This window comes from Struthio camelus, chromosome 14 (genome assembly GCF_040807025.1).
Source record: "Struthio camelus isolate bStrCam1 chromosome 14, bStrCam1.hap1, whole genome shotgun sequence".
Taxonomy (NCBI): Eukaryota; Metazoa; Chordata; class Aves; order Struthioniformes; family Struthionidae; genus Struthio; species Struthio camelus.
The window spans coordinates 18,955,911-18,974,844 of record NC_090955.1 but is presented as its reverse complement, the minus strand read 5'-3'; the positions used below and the strand labels follow the sequence as shown (position 1 = coordinate 18,974,844).

General features: G+C 45.0%; 1 protein-coding gene across 19 annotated transcripts in view; it reads left to right on the top strand.

Annotated features, from left to right (window-relative positions):
• Window positions 1-18,934, top strand: part of FBLN2 (fibulin 2) — a 171,555-nt gene that overhangs the window by 75,243 nt on the left and 77,378 nt on the right. For 9 of the 19 annotated variants that reach the window (XM_068906882.1, XM_068906894.1, XM_009688165.2 and 6 more), the window contains one exon: window positions 17,174-18,621. In XM_068906882.1, coding sequence (XP_068762983.1) covers window positions 17,283-18,621 — 1,339 coding nt within the window. In that variant the 5' untranslated portion in view covers window positions 17,174-17,282. Of the gene's footprint in view, window positions 1-4; window positions 216-555; window positions 926-1,132; window positions 1,194-17,173; window positions 18,622-18,934 lie in introns of those variants that run through there. The other 10 variants (XM_068906890.1, XM_009688166.2, XM_068906897.1 and 7 more) reach the window with 9 other exon arrangements.

Genomic DNA, 18,934 nt, shown 5'->3' with positions numbered 1-18,934 from the left:
TGGGGAGGTGGAACGGGGGCCTTTGCTGTAGGATAAGATGGTGTATCCCAAGGTCTGGAGCTGGCAGAACGGCGCCCCACGGCACCGCTAGGACTCGCGCACAGGTTGATCGCAGGCGTTACTCGCCGGGCCAAGTACCAGGAGAAGCGGGTTCCTTCGGTGAAACTGCTTTGCCTTCCTCTGGCCGCGAGCTGAAGTTCCCCCGAAGGGAACAGGTCGCGGGCTTTACCCTTTTCGAGACCGAAACGCTCCGCGGAGCGAGGCGCTGCCGGCCTGCTGATCGCCCGGCGTTGGGCGCGCGGTGCTGGGCACTGGGCAGGGAGCCGAGCGGGCCGCCGCCGCCGGCCGAGCCCTGAGGGCGCCCGGGGCCGCGGGCAGCCCGCCTGCCGCCGCGAGCCCCTCGTCCCGCGGGCCCCGGCCGGCCGCCACCGGGGCCCTGGCGGCGCCCGGCCCTGCGGAGGGCCTCGGCGGGGCCTGCGGGCGGCCTGCTGCCGGGCCCCGGGGGAAGGAGCCGGCGGCCGCGCGGGGATGGCCGGGCCCGGGCGGCGGGCAGGAGCGCCGGGGCGGAGGGCGGCCGTGATGGCGGCGGCGGCGCTGCCCTGGCCCCACCTGGGCCGGGCCAGTGGGCCGGGGCGGCTTTGAACCGCTGCACCGCTTCCTGAGGCGTCGCGGGGGGTGAAAAGTGAATTAACCATATCGAAGGCACATGGTACTTCCCTGCTCAGATTACACTACAAAATCTGGGCAGTTCCTCGGATAGAGCTGGAAAAGGGAGTTTGGGAGGGCGAGCAGCGCTCGGAGCAGAGCGCCGCCGACGTGCCTGGAAACAAAAGGTGACAGGAGACAAACGGCGGCGGGCGGCGGGGCGGCGGGCGGCAGAAACCCCTCCTGGCGGGACGTTCCTCGCGAGCTGGTTGTGAGAAGCGTAAAATAACCTTGTCTGCGCGCTCGTTTTGCTTTGTATCTGCCTCCTGCTAGTCGCAAAGATTGTATCTTGCCGCGTTGCGCCTTTGATTTCGTGCTGACTTTCCTTTCCAGGTTTCCTGGCTAACCGTTAATCAGAAGCTGAAGCCGGTGCTAAATATCTTCCGTTTGATGCAGTTTAAAGGCTTAAGTAGATCGGGGAGGATTTGCTTTGTTAGTTCAGACCGCAAGAGCTGCGGCCGCTCTGCTGGGGGACAAAGCTTTTCGCAGTACGGTTTTCTGCAAAATACTCCGTGAGCAAAACATATGTGTGTGTGTTGTTAGTCAGATCCTCGCAAGCTGTTTTACCTTCTCCTCAGAAGTGGGCTTCTCGCAAAAACCAGTTATTTCCAGGGCTGCCTCTGGCCCTTTGGCGGTGAAGGCGGAGAGCGCTTTACCTCACATACTGGAGCAAAAGTTAGATTTGTTTTGGGTAACGTAAGTCAAGAAGTAGCAGTGATTCGGTGTGACAGGCTGAATGTGAGCCATATGAGCCGAGCTGCGCCGGCAGAAAGGATGATTGTGCTGCAAAATATCTCCGAGTGATTTGGGTTTTGACACGCTCACGGCTTCTCGAGTTGCGTTTCCCCCCTGCTCGCCGTGCCCTGCCCCCACAGCCAAGCGTGGGGTGCGATGCGAAAACGTACGCGTTGTCCCGGGGAGCAGCAACGGCTGGGCGAAAAGCGTTGCGCTCCTGTGAACTTTATTGTGGGGATGTGGGAGCTTCACAAGAGAGACCGTAGTAATTGCACATACGTAGTTTGAGGTCGCAGATAGCAGCGCCGGGGACTTACGTAGCTCAGGCTCCAATTGCTAATTCTTATCGCTTAGAGAGAGTAGGAGTCATTTACCCGTTGCGTTAACTGGTGTTGGCGCGCGCTGGTATATAACAGTCTGCTCGTTTAAGACGGATCGCGTTTGCGCTGAACACGTGGAGCGCGGCTGCCATGAACGGCGCTGCGCGTGTAACGAGTTGCATGTTACAAGAAAAACGCTTGTCCCCGAGATCCCCGCCACGCCGGGCGGAGTGCCATTGCCCGTCCCCCTCTTGGGCCCAGGGCTTCAGAGTGCCGGTTTTTTTCCAATTAAGTACTATTGATTTCTTTTCTGTCTGTGCTTTATGTTTTGTTATACACTTCTATTCAATCTGCAGCTTCTCTGCATGGATGGCAGATGAAGGCTGTTTGAATGTTAAATGATACCTGTTAATAGTAGGATTTTATGTCCAGCTCTTTCACTGATTAAAGTTGAGGCACGCCTCAGCATCTGGAGGTAGGAAGGAGTAGCAGGTAGTGTTTCATTTCTGGCTGTTTTTTTTTTCCCAGATAAGCGAAAGAGCGTTTGCGTGTGGTGTGCGTATGTATGTAAGTGCCACATATTAGTGTAACATCTGTAAACTAAGGCATATTTTAGTGAGTCTTAAACTGAGGATTGCATTCTGTTCTCTTAGCTGGTGGAAGTACATCGTGCAGATACCATAGATACAAACCAGGGTAAATGAGAACAGAATTTGGTTTTTCAGTGAATCTGTTCTAACCCGCTGGCCCCATCCAAGCCCTGCTGAAGTTGTTAAAAGGATCCCAGTGACACTGATGGAGGCAATATGAAAGTCAAACATTAGATGGTCTGGACTGTGACATGCCTTTGCTGCTTAACGCTGTGCGTGAAGTTTTTAAAGACACAAACCAAAAATAATAGATTGGATACTATTTTTGAGGCAAAATCCCAGAGAAAAACTCTGTCATCAGGTTCCAAATGATTTCTTACTTCACTTTTACAATGAGCTATCCATTATATGGTCTTAATTTATGGAATGTTAAACAGTTTCTGGCGTTACTGTGCCCCTGCAGGAAGAACAGATGGTACTTTGAATGAGTTTTGCAATGGGATAAAATGTTCCAGGTCTTCAACAGATCATATCCATCTGTAAGAAAGAAATAGCATTTGTGTAAAATAAACAGGGTAGAGTCAAACAACTTGAAATCCTCTGCTGAAAGAAAAACAATGTTTGTAGGCTGAGGTGGTAGTATGCTTTGGAAGGTAATGTGGAAATCTATCATTTAACATTTGTGAATATTTATTTTGGTTAAATATCCCAAATGGGAAATCTTACATATTAGGATTCGGAATACAGTGGTCAGTATAACACAGTCAGTATATACTGACAGTAGTCTGTGTATAAGAGGAGTACGTTACATTTATAATCAAGTAGATTGGCTACGTCTTCATCTTGTCTCCATGCAATAAAGCTCTGTCTTATTTGATTTATAGAGTTTGGGCTCTGTGAGAACTGTGTGTAGCAATGAAGACCAGAATCCTGACAGTCCTTATTATGTTCATGTATAGTGTAGCTAACTCCACAGAATGGAGCAGAACATCTTGCACTCTGCATAGAAAATAGTCCTAGAAGTCTTGGCAGGATTGCAAGAAGTTGCACCAGTTTCCTTCTCCATGCTTCTCAGTGACCAAAAGCCCTGTTTGAATGTTGGACCTCCTTCATTTTTCAGAGCTCTGCTGTAGTTCTCCCAGCCTGCCTGTTGGCCAATGATTGCTTTCTCCTCTCCTTTCTCTTCTCCATGCGGTGAAACACGCCTACTGTCTAGGTGTGGGCTTAGGTGATCTTTGAACAGCAGCTTGTCACTCATTCTCGTTACACAGACAGAGATCTGCTGAGATGTACTAGGGGGAAATGGGACCTTGTTGCCTTTGCAAATTTTCTGGTGCAGCTCCTGGAGGCAGAGCGCTCTCTGCAAATGCAATGAAAATAATCTGATCCATGTAAGAGAAGAATAGGAATGAATGATGTATTTTTATATTATTTTTGAGGAATTTCAAGTAGATTTAATTGCTTAAAGGGGTTAGAAAAGCTCAGAGGATAGTTGCCTTGGAGATTTTTTTCTCTCCACTCTTCGTAGAAACAGAACTGGCTGGACTTAGAATAGCGCTGAGCACTTCCAGCGTCTCTCTGCCTTCACAAATCTGTTTGAAATGCAGACTTGTTGAGACTAGGAGCAGACCAGCAGACCTGGACAGTAGATCCACTTTAAAAGATAATTCCTAACAGCTACAGTCGTCTTTAACACATCCGTGCTGTACTGTTTCCCAGCATTCAGTTTAAGGTTGTCACCAACCTGTCCGTGACTTTATGCAGCATGTAGAAACTTAGGATGAGCAGCAAAGTTTGTACTGAATATATAACAGGTATAGGCCTCTCTCTCTGTGCTGATGACTGACAGCGCTACTTAATCTAGTGTGGTGCAAATTCCTTATGCCCAGAAGCCTGACATACCCCCCAGTTTTAAAACCAGGATCCTCCAAAACCTTAACCTGGGCTGCTTCCAGAGAGGCATGTATCATGTGGAACAGCTATGGCCAGAGTCTCATCACTTCTCCTCAAGTTATGCTGCTTTAGAAAGAGTGAGGACTTGATCCCAGGTCCGATGTAGGTGTGTGGACCACGCACCTTTGGGAGAACTGTTCAGCCTCTTCTCCAATCTATTCTTCATTCAGGGCAATGCTTTTGTATCTATTTTAAGCTAAGCATCAAGTACCCCCTAGTCCTAATACTGCATGGTGTGGTGAACAAAAGCTTCCCATTCAGTTTCTCTCTCAGTCTTATGATTATTCTGTGAACTGTGTTCATATTCCCCTTAAACTTCTCCTTTGCAAATTGAGAAGTCACAAGCTCTGCAGCTTTATCCATTAGAAAATAAGGTAGAGCCCCCTGTATGGTGTAGAAAGACAGGCTCACATCTAGCGGTAATCCATCCATCCTAAAATGGGTATCAGGAATATGAATTGCCCTCTGAAGGTACACCCATCTCTCCACGGGCTGTAGAGGAGGCTTCATCAGTTAGGTAACTTCTAGAAAACTGAAGTTAAACTAAACCTGTGATTGTCAGAGAATTTAGATTCATGGTCTCCTTTGTTTTGTTCTTTGTATTTTGAATTTTTAAGATCACAGGATCAGCTACTTGCTTGTAGAAATGTTTCTGCAGAAGTTACAGCGACTTTATATTATAGATTGGAAAATTGGTGAAAATTTTCCCCCTCCCAGCCTGTGAGAGCAGTCAGCTGGGTGTGAACGTCTGACTGGGCTGCCAAAGTGTTTAAAATCATCTGGGGGGAGGCGAGGTCACGCTGCGGGACAGTGCTCTGCAGGCAGCTCTTTCTGCTGGAGGCCCCGGGCTCGGAGGCCGCCTCCGTGGAAGTGCTGGTGGAAGGATTTGAGGGAAGCCTGGACAGATGGGACACCTCTCCTCTCACTGTGGAGGATATGCTGTCATCCTAATCATTTGGGTTTACTTTTCTTGGTTTCTTTTTACACCAAATGTCCAATGTTTTGGGGAGACTTTATTTTGATCTTTTACATATTATTGACTTTCTCATCTTAATTTTTTCTTGTCAGCCTTGTGTTGGACTGTACTTAAGGAGCATGAAGGGAGAGAGCATCAGCTCATTCTTTTTCCATTGTATTAATGATTTATTTTCTCTTGCTTAAATCATCTAATGGTTCTAGGTTTTATTCAGCTGGAAAATAAAATAAGAGTTTCCTCCTCTTACAGGAGAAATATTGGCCAAAACATAAACTTTTTTTTTGTTTTTAATGTAGGCTACCAAGAGCAAATAAGCTGGGCTCGTTAGTCCATACCACCTTCTTGGAATATTGTTCATTTTAATAACAAACAGATTCAATTTATTGTTTGGTTAGCACGTTCAACAAAAACAAGATGTTGTCAAAGGAAAAGAAGTAATCTTCTTACTTAAATTATATACACCCATATAAGCTAACATATAAAAAAAAAACAATCAGAGTTTTATGTTAGTGGAAGTAGCCACATGTACAGAACTTAAAGCAAGAATAGAGCTCTAAGCATTTACTTGCTCTGGAGTCTCTCTCCAACACAGCAGGAATACCTGGATGTGGCCTGGCACAAAAAGTCACTAAAATTTTATGCAAGTAGATGGGGCTAACTTATTTTTAAGTGTATTTGAAAGGATCTGACTTTTTCTAATAAGTGTTGGAGAAACTCTGGTTGGCTTCTTCAGTGATGAGACTTGTTCTCTGCTGCGCAGCAGTTAAAATGACAAGAACTGTATTAACTGAAAAAATCTGAAGGCTTTCAATTATATGCAAAAAAAGGAAAAAAAAATTTTTTAAGGTAAAATTTCCATTTTGTTAGATATCTTAAAAAACATCTTATGTCCCCCACTAGAACAGGCTAAATTTTGTAGTATCAGCATTTCTGAATTGTAGAAATATCTAGTTTTGAATGTTCTGCCCTTGGTTGCAAGTTAACACGGGTTTACTTGTATTTGTTGATGATCAATAACTTAAAATATTTAGGAGTATGGGCTGCGTATTTACATAGCAGACCATAATAGCTTCCTGTGGCAATAGAAAATGTAATGTATAACTTACAAAGTAAGCAAGGCTTGTTCTTCTAACATCATTCTGGTTTGCTGGGTAAATATGGTACAGAACCACAAATCATTATGGACACAAGTGCGTACGGGCATCTGAGGGCCGAATTTAACTAGGTGCATTTAGACCTAAAGCAAACTATCTGTTTGTGATCTCTGAGTATGTCAGTGTGAGATTCCGTACTGTATACAGGAAAAAACCCACTCGTATCTCCAGGAAATTATCCTCCAAATTAAGGCTGCATCTCAGACAATTGGGATCTGGTCCAAAGCTACTGAAGTCAATGGAAATAGTCCAGGAACCGGGTTCCTTGTGTACGAGCCGACAAAGGGGTTGTACGTTACCTTGACCTTCTTTAGAGAGCAGAAACATGCCAGGGGATTACAAGAAATGTGACTATTTATATGTATATTTTTATGTACAAACATATGTTTGCATGTATATGCTGCAATCTTTCAACATGGAGTAATACTCGACATTTCACTTTCATCAGTTTCAAAGTAGCAGTTGATTCTTTCATTTATGATGGCTTTAAATCAGCCTCAGGTTAATCATGAATGAATTTGGATGAAGCTGTCTCATCTGAAACGCTTCTCTAGATTTTCGTATTTAAAAACTGAGGTAGCATCACTGGCCTTGGCGTCTCTTGGAAGATAAATAGGGCTCAAAGGACAGTCCAGCCAGATCCTCTCTGGTGGGGCACAGACTCTGTCTTTCTGTAAAGAGGTAGAAGTCATGCTGGTCAAGTTGAGTTCATACAGCTGTATGCAGCAGTAGATCTAACAAACAATCTTGTGCAGTCCGTGTGTGCTGGGTGCGTGCCATCCTGGCCCGCCTCTCCCATCATCTGCGGATTCAGTGGCCCCCAACGAGCAAAGCCTTCCCCAGCCTTGTGCTCAGCCTGCGAAGCGTAGGAGAGTTTACTTTCCAAAACCAGGAGTTGTGCAGCAAACTCTCAACTTTTTTTACAAACCCTGCAGACCACCAAGGAACAAACACAGAGTGGGAGATGGGAGGTATTGCAAGGGTAACTTCTATTAGTTACGTCTGGCAATGTTGTTGTTTCTGAATGATAGGCTCTAAGATGAAAGAGCAGAGCGTGCATCTTTTCCTGTTTTGGTATCCAGTGAACCAAATTAATTCCATTATCTTTTATGGAAAGTTTGTGCACGAGCAGTTTTGATTGATGGTTTACATCTGCGGCTGCTGACTGATTAGTAGCGTGATAGATGTAGGCTTCAGTTACAGGGATTTAGCTTTCATTGATGAGGAAAAACTGAAGTTTTTTTGCAGCACATTTTTGCATTAAAAGTGCTCAACAAATGGTAGGCTCTGATTTCCATTTGTTTAACGCCTGTAGTAATTAACATTTCTGTGAGAACATTTTAACCAAATGTTCTAGTTTTTCCTCAATTAAAATAATAATTTTATGCTATAGCTAAAGAATTTAATTGGTACATATAATAACCCTAATTTGGGCTTTCTTTTGTAACCATATGAAAGGAAACCATTCCTTAAGAATAGATCATCATTGGCGCATGTTGTGGCATCCTGGACTCCATTAACTTATAGTTGACAACAGCCCTCATGATACATCTAGTTCACTTACTGTACTCTGATGACAGTCCACCATTTCATGAGGTGGGTAGAGAAACAGCAAATACGTGAATGCATATATGTGTATGTTTTGCGGTGAAGCTTGAAGCTTTTGGTTTGCGCCAGGCTTAGTCGAGATGAGTTTTGGAGATCAAAGTGGTGATCAGGGCAGCTGCTTGTGCTCGTGCTACTTTTTCTTCTCCCTTCCTCTAACAGGAAAACACTCTGTTCAGATGAGAGCAGAGCAAATTCTCAGGACTGCTATCAAGTTCAAAGCCATCTAATCTGGAATGATTCCACCAATAAGAATATGCTTGGGGATAGGTATAGGACTGAAGATTTTGAAAATGAAAGGTTCTGTGAAAGATTACTTTAAAAAAGAAAATGTAATCCCAGCAACTCGAGACAAAGATATTTTCTTCAAGTATAGGGTGGAGGTGAAAAAGACAGCAAGCTGTGAGGGTGATGCCTCCAAAACCTGAACAGGATTGCAAACTATGGTGTGCTTGTAGTGGGTAAATTTGAGCTAGCACTTAATCCACAAGACAGAATAAACTATGGAACGTTCCTGCTCCCGTTCTTTCCCACCAGCATTTATCCAGAGGAATAGGGCAGAGAGTGCCCTGTCTCTATGGAACAAAGAGCATGACAGCCTTGTCTGCTCTCTCTGTGTATTATTTATTTAAGAGCCACAACGCCAGCAGGAGGACAATGCATGTACATATAAGTTCACCTACTGTCGTGAGATTCTCAGCTAGGTGCGTTCTGGCAGCTGGGAGAGCAGAAGATGTATTTTCTCAGCTGTGCAGCAGAGTACAGCTAATGAAAGGAGTTGGTTTGTTGCTACAGTTGGTTACTGAGAGCACGTTTACTCTCCGGAGAGATGGATTTGGATCCTGTTGAGTCATAAAAGAAAAGGGTTTGATCTTAGGTCCTTCTGGGTATTTTGCTACGTTCTAAAAATCATTGTGTGTTTGTCGTGATTTGCAGCCTATTCCTAGGGTAATCCTGATTGTAGGGAGCAACTGTATGTATTATGGATCAAAAGAGGTCTGTTGACAGAACTGTTTATAAAAATCGGGGAGAAACTGTGAAGCAAAAATAGTAAGAGACTATAAAATGTTAACTGTAAAATAAGCATTATTTTCTCCTCATCAGTGGATAGAATTTCACGATTAATCATGACAAGGTCAGGACACATTTACAGAAAAATTATTTACTGCAAAATTACTGTATTGAAACTTCATTTTGACACTCCTTTGAAGTTAACTGTTCAGCTGAAGCAAACGCCTGTAAGTTATTTTGGAGAGTCTCAAATAAGTTCTCCAGTTCTAACATTAAAGTTCAGGCCCCAGATAAGGGAAGAACTGCCGCCCTCCTGAACGGTGGCGGTTCTGCCTGGTGGGCAGACAGTGAATGGTGTTGCTGGTCCCTTCAGTCCTCCCCCAGTGAAAACGGTAGTTAATTATTTCCAAACACTGCCACAGGGCAGGAAACATCACTTGCTAAGCTGTCAATTAAATTGTAGGATTTCTTTTGCCTAGTTTGTATTTTATGGTGGGGGTGGGGGAAGTTTTCATTTCCAACTGTTCCAAAAGGGCTGCCTGAAAATTAAGCAGACAGGCTTCTGTTTAACACCTGTATGGTCTGAACAATGTGTTTCCCACCAAAAGGAGAAGATCTAAATTATTGATTCTCTCACTGCTTAGGGATGAGGGGGTCAAAGTGCTGGCAGGACTAGTGAGAAATAGAATATTGTTTTAAGAAAACAAAGAAACCCAAAGCCTGAATCTCTGCATTGCTTAAAGTAATTTTTAAGTAGCATTGTAGTCATTTAATTGAAGAAGGAGGTAATAGAGGATCAAGGGAGGGAGCGGGATTGAGACTCTCAGATTTTGCATGCCGTGGTCCTTGAGCCTGCAACAGTTTTTTACCTTGGGGAGTAGCAGCCCTGTGCATATGTGAGCTCTGAGAAAGAGTGGGAATGAGCAGAGGACTGGAATCTCCTGGAGGACTACCAGGGAAAGAAGGGAGCTGTGCTGCTGCATCTCCTGGGGCTTACCCAGCATGCGCGGGGCTGCTCGTGGGGTTGCGGAGTAGAGGGATGCGCCTTGGCGGCACACTGCCAGAAGAGCGCTCTCAGTGCAAATTAGTTCATAACTTGTGAGCGTGGACAGGGTTTTGTTGGCTGTGTCTTGGGAAATGTTCTTGAATGGCCTTTGCTGAGTTTGCCTTACTCTTTTTTCCCAGATTTTTTGACTGTCATGAAAACAGCTGGATTATGCAACTGTTTTTGAAGTGCATGTACAGTCACCTGAAACTTAGTAATGTAAAAAAATGTGTCTATCAATAACAAACGTATGTATTTTCGCTGAAAAAGTTAGGCTCCTTCTGCAGCCAAGCTGAGGGACCCTGCCATGGCTGTGTGCAAGTGCATGCTGGAGTGTCATGTCCACTGACACTGCGTTCACGACGTGTCGAGGGAACTCGAATCTTCCTTGGCTTGACAGATACTCAGGTTTCTCGTACTTTAAGAAGCCCTGCAGCCCCATTCTGGGAAAATATGGTTAAACACAATTATGGGCAAGGATGTTTCCAGGATCTGTGCTTTTATATCTTTCCACGCTGCTCCTCGGCATGTGCCCCCTCTCCCTTGCAGCACGGACTCTTCGCAGCCATGGCAGCGGGCTTGGCGCCTTTTGGCTGCTTCGGGCCCCCCGACCACGCAGAGCCCCTTTCCTGAGCTCTCCATTCCCAGTGTGCTGGAGCCAGACAAAGACCAACTCCTCCACGTGCACTAGGTGGGCTGGTGTTTCTGCTCACCTCCTTTTCCCCATGTGAGTCGCTTCTCTCTCGCTCCCCCTGCAGTTGCCATCCTCCCACTGAGTCACTCTGGATTTGCCACAGAGGCAACTCCCAATGACAAAGAATTTTGCCAGTGAGCCAGATACCTGCCTTGTTGTTTTGGGCTGGTCCACGGAGAAGGGGAGCACTGACACACCAGACCCAAGATGTTATTTACAGACTCCTGTCCAAGCTCTGCCCTCGCATTCGCTTGGAACTGGGCTGCCGTCACCCTCCAGGACTTCAGCGATGGCTTCAAGAGCTGCGTGTTCTGGAAGAATGAGGCAGAGCTGGCTGACCACTACTGCTACTGCTTGGCTGCTTCCTCCGAAATATCTTGGGTGATGCTTTTCCATTACTCCAGCGTGTTGGGTTGCTGTTTGGATGTGAGCACGGAGCACATCTTGGAGACCGTCGCAAGCAGCTGTCCCTGGGAGCGGTTCTGCGGGGACGGGAGCTCTCGGCTGCGCCGCTCCTTGGGACCTGCGTGACTTTCGGTATCGTGCTGCTTGCTCCTTGTTTTCCCGCTCTTGAGGTCTCTATTGAATTAAGCAGTGCTCCTCTAGACTCTCAAATGGGTATTTTTTAAGCTCTTCTCTGAAAAGGGGGTAGCAGTAACTGATTTCTTATTGGAAAAAAAGCTGAAGAAAACTGCCTGCAAGAGCTATGACTTCTGAAAACTGACTGATTTTGCCAAGGACTGGAGTGTTGGCGATGCTTTAATGACTAAGCATCTTGTGCTTTACTTTTGATACGAGAAAGTAAGAGCAGTTCATTGGATTTGGATTTGCATTGTGATTTACCCTGCCCCTCTCCTCTTTCCCCCCAGTCCAGGTGCTCCAAATGTGAAGTCTGGTTTCAGCCTGTCTCAAGTTTTGTTAATTAGCAGGCAGAAAGGACGAGCTCTATGTACTGGATATTGCAGAAGAGTGCTAAAGGAAACATTTCTCCAGCTTTTCATTCATTCGCCTGGTGAACAGCACTTGAGTTACCTCTGCTAGCGGGCCGGGCTGGGGATAGCCAGGAATTCTGCCTCTCAGCGTTTGGTGAGATCACAAGTTTCCAGGTTGTGCGGGTGTGAAAGGAAGAGCTAATCCCTTGGCTGGCACAGCCTAGGCAGGGCTTAGCGGGCTGAGGGCTTCTTCTGTCTTTCATACAAGAAAAATCTCTCACAAATTTCCATTTTCTCTCGCATTTAAAAGGAATTGTTTTTAAACTGATACTTCCTTCCGTCCCCTCCCTTCTTCCTCCCTTAGTTTGAAACTGTGACCGCAGCCATTTAAGAACTGCTGGCAGCTGCAGCAGACCAGAAAGGTCTGGCTGGGGAGAGGTGCTAAAATACACAGAGTGGCAAAATACATTAGCCGTGTTATGCAGTGTGGGCGTGCACATGCGCTTCAGCCTACCACTCCGCTTTTTGGACTCCGCTTCTCCCAATGCAGTAGAGCAGAGATTCAGTATCACAGACCAGGGCTGTGTTTGCTCCCTGCGACACACAGCCTGAACCCTGGCAGCAGGTCTGGACTGTGTAACACTGGGGGGACCAGGGAAAGGGTTGGCAGGAGCCCTGCGGGTTGGTGAACTTGCTTTGTGCAGATGGTGAGGGCCGCTGCTGTATGCCTTGTTTCCGCTCCAGCAGCTCATTGCAGCAACATCCTTAATTCTTTGGATTCAGGAAATGTGAGTATAGATTAATGGAAGGACATAAGTTGCTAAGCCCCTCAGCTCCACTGGCATGGTGTATGCTCCTGTTTGTGGTGTGGGAGTGGTCACACAGCTGTCTGCCACCTTCTCCTTTTGCATCAGGCTTGCAGCTGGCCCTGCATGCCCTTCGAAAGAAGATGTATATCAAAACAGCACTTCTGTTTTTACCATCCTCGCAAAGGGCAATTCAGTGAGGAATTGAGAGGTAGAATAGAGAAAAGAATAGTTATAGCTAAGCCTATTTGCACAGATCTGCAGCTGGTTGAGCAGTAGATACATCTTCAAAGCTGGACTCCAGTGGAATCTCGTGCAGGTGTTGTCCTCCATGCTAGGGTGAATTTATTCTATTTATTGCTTTTTATTTATAAATGACGGCCTCTTTCTTCAGTGAACCTTTGAAATAATGCTCTTGATCCTGCAGTATCTTTCCCACACATGCACACCTTCTGTAGTTGTTCTGCAGACCCTAGGACAGCTTTCACAAGGAAAGACTACGTTCCTATGAAGCCTTTGAGGGAAAGTGCCTCTTGTCACTTCTGGTCGCCTAGAATAAGCTTGCCAGTTCAGGACTGAAGTGAAGCCATCTGGAAAGAAATCTCCCAATAAACTGCTCTTCTTAGTTTAAAGAAGTTGCACATTTCAAATGTCTATATGTTGTGTAGGAACACACTGATTTCATCAGCATTTTCAAGTAGTACAGCTGAACTGTTTTAATCAAGTGAACATTCTTCCTTTTGACTTTGTGTTATGGCTTTGATTGAAGTAAGTCAGTTTCTGAGTATATTGTTTTGCAAAAATGTCAGAATTTATAACTTTTTGGCCCAAAAATTAATCTAAATAAGCATTTTTGAAATCTTGTTTTGTTCCTCCCATGTCCTCCACCAGGAGACAGGAATATGGTGTTTTTCAGCTGGTACTGGTTATAGTTTTGATGGTTGCTGTTGTTAGCTTTTGATCTCCTGTCATGTAGATACCGGTTGCATTTGCAATGGAATTCTTGCATTCTTATTTCCTTTTCTATGAAGATGTGTGCCTGTACTTCATGCTCGTTTGGATTCTTACTTTATGAAGCTGATCTGCCTGCCGTAAGATCTTTGCTTTGCCTTTCCTAGGAATCTTTTATAAAAGAAGGAACTGAGAAAGAAGGAACTTCCTTGTGATTTGATCATCCTCTGTTTACTGACAGTTTAACTCACAGGTTTACTTCCGTTGACTTTGAGGGACTTAATCCTGATTGGGAGCACTGCCTCTCCCTCGCCTGGGTGCTCCTGCTTCTTCAAGACACACTGTGTGCATGTGGCTTGCAGCAGCTGCTTTGGCCCCATGCAACCCCACTCAAGCCAATCGGGTTAGCACTTGATACAAACCAGAGCAGGATATGCAGCAGAGCAGGTTAGGAAATTACAGAAAAGATGTAAATTGAAGCCTTCTGGGTCATGAAGCAATGCGTGAGGCTTGGGGTGAGACTTGGGTTACCTTGCTACAGAGTTCCAAAAAACTCTCAACAGAGCCTTTGAAAGATCTTTGTTTCAGATGTGCAGGGCTTAATCTGTTGTGACATCCCACCCAACTGAGTAGCAAAAGTCAATGAAATTAATAAGACTTGCTGAAGGACAGAGCTGGAAGTAAACAGACCTGATTCTCATTTAGGTGAAGCCCTTGATTATTGTCCTAGTTATGTAAAAAGACATTGAAAAAAGTATTAAAATAGTTAATGAGAACAAATGAGTGCAATAATACTTACTGGTGTCAAGCTCCCCATCCTCCAGAGATGGTGCGTTTTTCCTAGTTGGTATGGACATCTGTATTTGACAGCTTTTGATGCTATTAACATGCTGTTGTTTCCACAGCATCGTTTCAGCATCCAGGAAGGGCTTAGGTCCAGAGGCACTTGGACATCAGCTATATGGGCCGGGCTGTGCGTGCAAGCTCCATTTAGAAGGACACGTTTTCTCAGTAGCACTTGCAGTTGTGTCTGTGGGCTTCTTTCAAAGCTGCTTTACTCTGTTCCTAAAGAAGAGACTGTTTCTTGGATTTGCAAGTTTATGGGTTGATGGTGGGGGGAGCAATGAGCGTGGGGAACAGGTGGAGAAAGCACAGGGAAAATACAATGATGTAAGGGAATAAAAAGCAATACTTTTTCTGGAATGATTACACCAGAAACAAGTAGCCTCTACTGAAAGAAAGTGAACCTGTTGGTATGGAAGATTGTGGTGTTCTTGAGCACAAAAGGATTTATAAGGATTCTGACCTTATCAGTTTGAGGTAGGTAGCTTGAGAAATCAAATGTTCAGAGATGTGGAGATGATCAAAAGAGGAGGGGTACAGAGGGACTGAGTAAGGCAAGCCTTGACGGAAAGTGTGAAAGGTGGAGAGCAGGGAGAGGGCTCACTGCGGGGAGAGGGGCCGTGAGCCCCCCTGCTCTCCCCGGGCTGGCTTCTGACTGCCGAGGAAGACCGAGCTGGAAGGAGAGAGCAGCCAGGGCAGAGCCGTGTGTGGCTGCTGCCAGCAGTGCCCCAGCCGCCGCCGCGCTTGGCCCAGGGGCATCAACGTGCTGCAGCACTGTAACCAGGAGGTGCCAACAGGAGGGCCTGGTGGCAAAGTACTGCCACTGCTGGGAAAACCCTACCGCAGTAGCTTATTTTTAATTGTCCTTCTATTAATTATTCCCCAGCTACGGCTACATGGTAAATTACAAAGTTGGATTACCTAGGAAGGCTGCTGACTGTAGGATGAATTATTAATTCCCAGGCTGGATTCTTAAGAATTAATTTCAGCACCACGTATGGAAAATTCTTCTTTGCACTATATAGCCTAGTTTTGAGAGTAGTTATGAAAAAAATGAGATTCTGCTAAGTTATCAGTATACTTTCTGACACTTTTATTTTTCATTCACTTGGTATCCTTTAGCATACTGAGCTAATATACAAATGTATTTTTTTACTACTAATTTGAGTAAGAATTATATCTTACTGCATAACGTACTGAAGTAATTCAAATTCCAGTGCCAAGCTGTGGAAATACTTAGTACAGTGTGTTCATATCTTATCAGAACAGGCACGCTTTTCCCACGTCCTGGCCCATTTCCAGCAGTGCCTAAGCAGACTTGCTGGAAGCCCGGGTTGAATGGGAGAGGTAATCTTTCTGAATGGGCTTTCTGGCAGGATTCCTGTTTCATGTGTGGTTCATTGTTCTTAGTGATGTGAATACATTTTAACTCTTAGATAAATGTTTTAGGGTCTTTATTTTTTGGTGATGGGAGGGGTTCTGGAAAAATAATCACACTGCTAATTCTATAAAACTAAAGGCAGACTTTATTTTGTTTTTATCTACTTTTCCGTGATAGTTGTGTAGTTCTTTGAGCCTGCTTTTATTATGAGAACAGCTGATTTGCTTTAACTCTTGAACTTTTCTATGGTCAAAGAGTTTAGTAATTAAAAAAGCAAATAACTTTTCCTCAACGCATTTTAACAAAGATTAATTATGCCAATTTGCATCTTTGTATACATATTTTGTTCACAATAGATTAATTCATTATAAAGTAATATTAGTGTTGTCAAAAATAAAACATGTGGCAGGCCCTCAGCTGGTCTAAATGTCCCTTGTGTAAATGGTTGTACCTCCAGTGTATTTGAAGTTGACTCTCCTCTGAGTTACGAGCCTTCTGTGGAACGGTGCCAGTTGCTGCGAGCTGAGGATCTGGCCTCTAATATGTATTACAGGATAACTGATATGATGTTTAACCACACAGTAACCACAACATACAAATATGTTCCATTTTAGCATTGCTGGGGCAAACATACGACTGCTAAGGCCAAATGCTAAACTGCAAAAAATTCCTAAATGGGGGTAGAAGGCAGAAGAAAACCCCTCTTATTTTGAGTTAACATGTACAGACAAAGAAAGATCTTTGGTTTGGGTCTTTGTAATTAAAGAACCCAATAAAGATTAAATATCTTAAATAAATAAATATCTATAAATAAAGATTAAATATCTTAAACCTACATCCTCAGAGGAAGAACTGTGTATTAGTTTATTTTCTGCCAAAAAAAAATTTCTTTTGTTAGCAAGAAAGAATGATGAACAAAAAGGCATTTAAGTATAAAGGCCTTCTTTTTATATATCTGTATATATATATATGTATATATAGTGAGGAGATTTGAAAAAAGAACAGTCACAATCTTTCTTTCTTTCTTTCTTTCTTTTTCTCTCTTTCTTTCTTTTTCTCTCTTTCTTTCTTTCCTTCTCTTTCCTTCTCTTTCCTTCTCTTTCCTTCTCTTTCCTTCTCTTTCCTTCTCTTTCCTTCTCTTTCCTTCTCTTTCCTTCTCTTTCCTTCTCTTTCCTTCTCTTTCCTTCTCTTTCCTTCTCTTTCCTTCTCTTTCCTTCTCTTTCCTTCTCTTTCCTTCTCTTTCCTTCTCTTTCCTTCTCTTTCCTTCTTTCTTTCTTTTTAAAAATAGGTGTTGGGTGGGGGGAAGCATGCAGCTCCAAACTTAGTGCCTACAATGCTTGGAAGACATTATGATTAATTTTGTACTTGGGTTTCCAGATGTTGGATTTCATCCCAACTCTTAAAGGCCGCTAATGTTGAACAGGATATGTGCTGAGTATAGTCTTTAACAGAGTTTTCTTTCATAACTCTAGGATCTATGAAAAAGGTAATTTGGATTCGAAGCTGAATCTACAGCCTCCTAGGAACAAAAGCCCTTAGGTGTGCAAGTTTGGATTGGAGCCATATCTGTTTAGGAAGACTATGGATGGGCACCAGCTCTCTCAGCTGAACTGCTTGAGTGCTGTCCTCCTCGTGCTGCTCTGGACTGGCAGTTCCTGTGCCCAGAAAGACTGCACTGGCGCAGAGTGCCAGCCCCTGGAGAACTGTATTGAAGAAGTGCTGGAGCCAGGGGCGTGCTGTGCCACGTGTCTGCAGCATGGCTGTACGTGTGAGGGCTACCAGTACTACGACTGTGTCAATGTGGGCTTTATCAATGGCAAAGTGCCTGAAGGGCAGTCTTACTTCGTGGACTTCGGAAGCACCGAATGTTCGTGCCCCAAGGGAGGAGGCAAGATCAGCTGCCAGTTCATGCTGTGCCCAGAGTTGCCCCCAAACTGCATAGATGCCGTGGTGCCAGCTGATGGGTGCCCGCAGTGCGGAAGGATAGGTTGCCTCCATGAAGGCCAGAAGTACGTAGCAGGCCACACGTTCCACATGCCTCCATGTAAGGTTTGCCACTGTCCGAATGCTGGCGGGGAACTGATGTGCTACCAGCTTCCAGAGTGCAACACGTTCGCCTTAAACACTGCGAGTCCCATAGATGCTGAAGAGAGTGAACCAGAGAGGCACTACGATGACCCGTACAGCTATGACCAGGAGGCACCAGAAGGAGACAACACCCAGGTGGAGTCCCCAAAAAAGTACAGGAGCTATTCATCCCATCTAGAGCAAGAGAGCATCAGCCAAGAGCAAAGCGAGGACTACGACTACCTGCCAGTCAGCATTGCTCCTTCATCTTTGGCTCAAGCTGATCCATACACTCAGGAAACTGCGGCACCACTCACCACGCCTACGCCTAAGCTCCTTTCTGAGGTTAGCAGTGCCACAGAAAGAAGTGAGCGAAAGAGGGTGCCCCGCACCACTGCAGCATCCCCTGAGCAAGTGACAAATAGGGAAGCCCCAGTAACTACCAGTGCTCCTCAGGAGCACACCACACCTTCCCTTGGGACACCCAAGCACTTGGGAGAGCTGGAGAGGAGACCAAAGGGGAAGCAAGGGGACAAAGAGAGGCATGAACAGGAAAGAGCCCCCCACTCCAAAACGAAAAAGCATGCACGGAAAGAAGACGCTGGGAACAGCATGCATCTAGGCTTGGAAGAGGTGAATTTAACAGAGCCGAGTTGGTCAAAATCTTCCCGTGAAACACATGAAGGAAATGCTTTCCCTAAGGTAAAGTTCAGTGCAACAACCTCTCCCCCTGTTGCTCTAAAGGAAGACCATAGTCAGTTATCCCCAAAGCAGTCACAGACGCTTTATCGTTACCATCCCGAGGAAGATGGGGACCCCAACTCCATCCACGCTGCTCCCAGGTTACCAGAAGGTAAGGCCTTTTTCCAGTGTAGATATCTTAATAACATTCGTTCAGAATAACGTTGGTACAGATCCATGGCTCTTTTCTTCTTGCTGCTCCACGTGGGCTTGAAATGAAACAAACCTCCAGGTACCTTCTTTCACCTTTTTCAGAAGCAGACTTTTGTTGCTTTGTGTTTCATTTGACAAGATACCATTTAACAATTGCCTGTCTTTCTTTGATTTCTTAGACTGCGGCCAGTGTATTCTGGTGTTTTAACATTGTTTCAGATAATGAATTGTTGAAATGTGATCTTTTTCTTCCATTGCTTCCTCTTCATTTT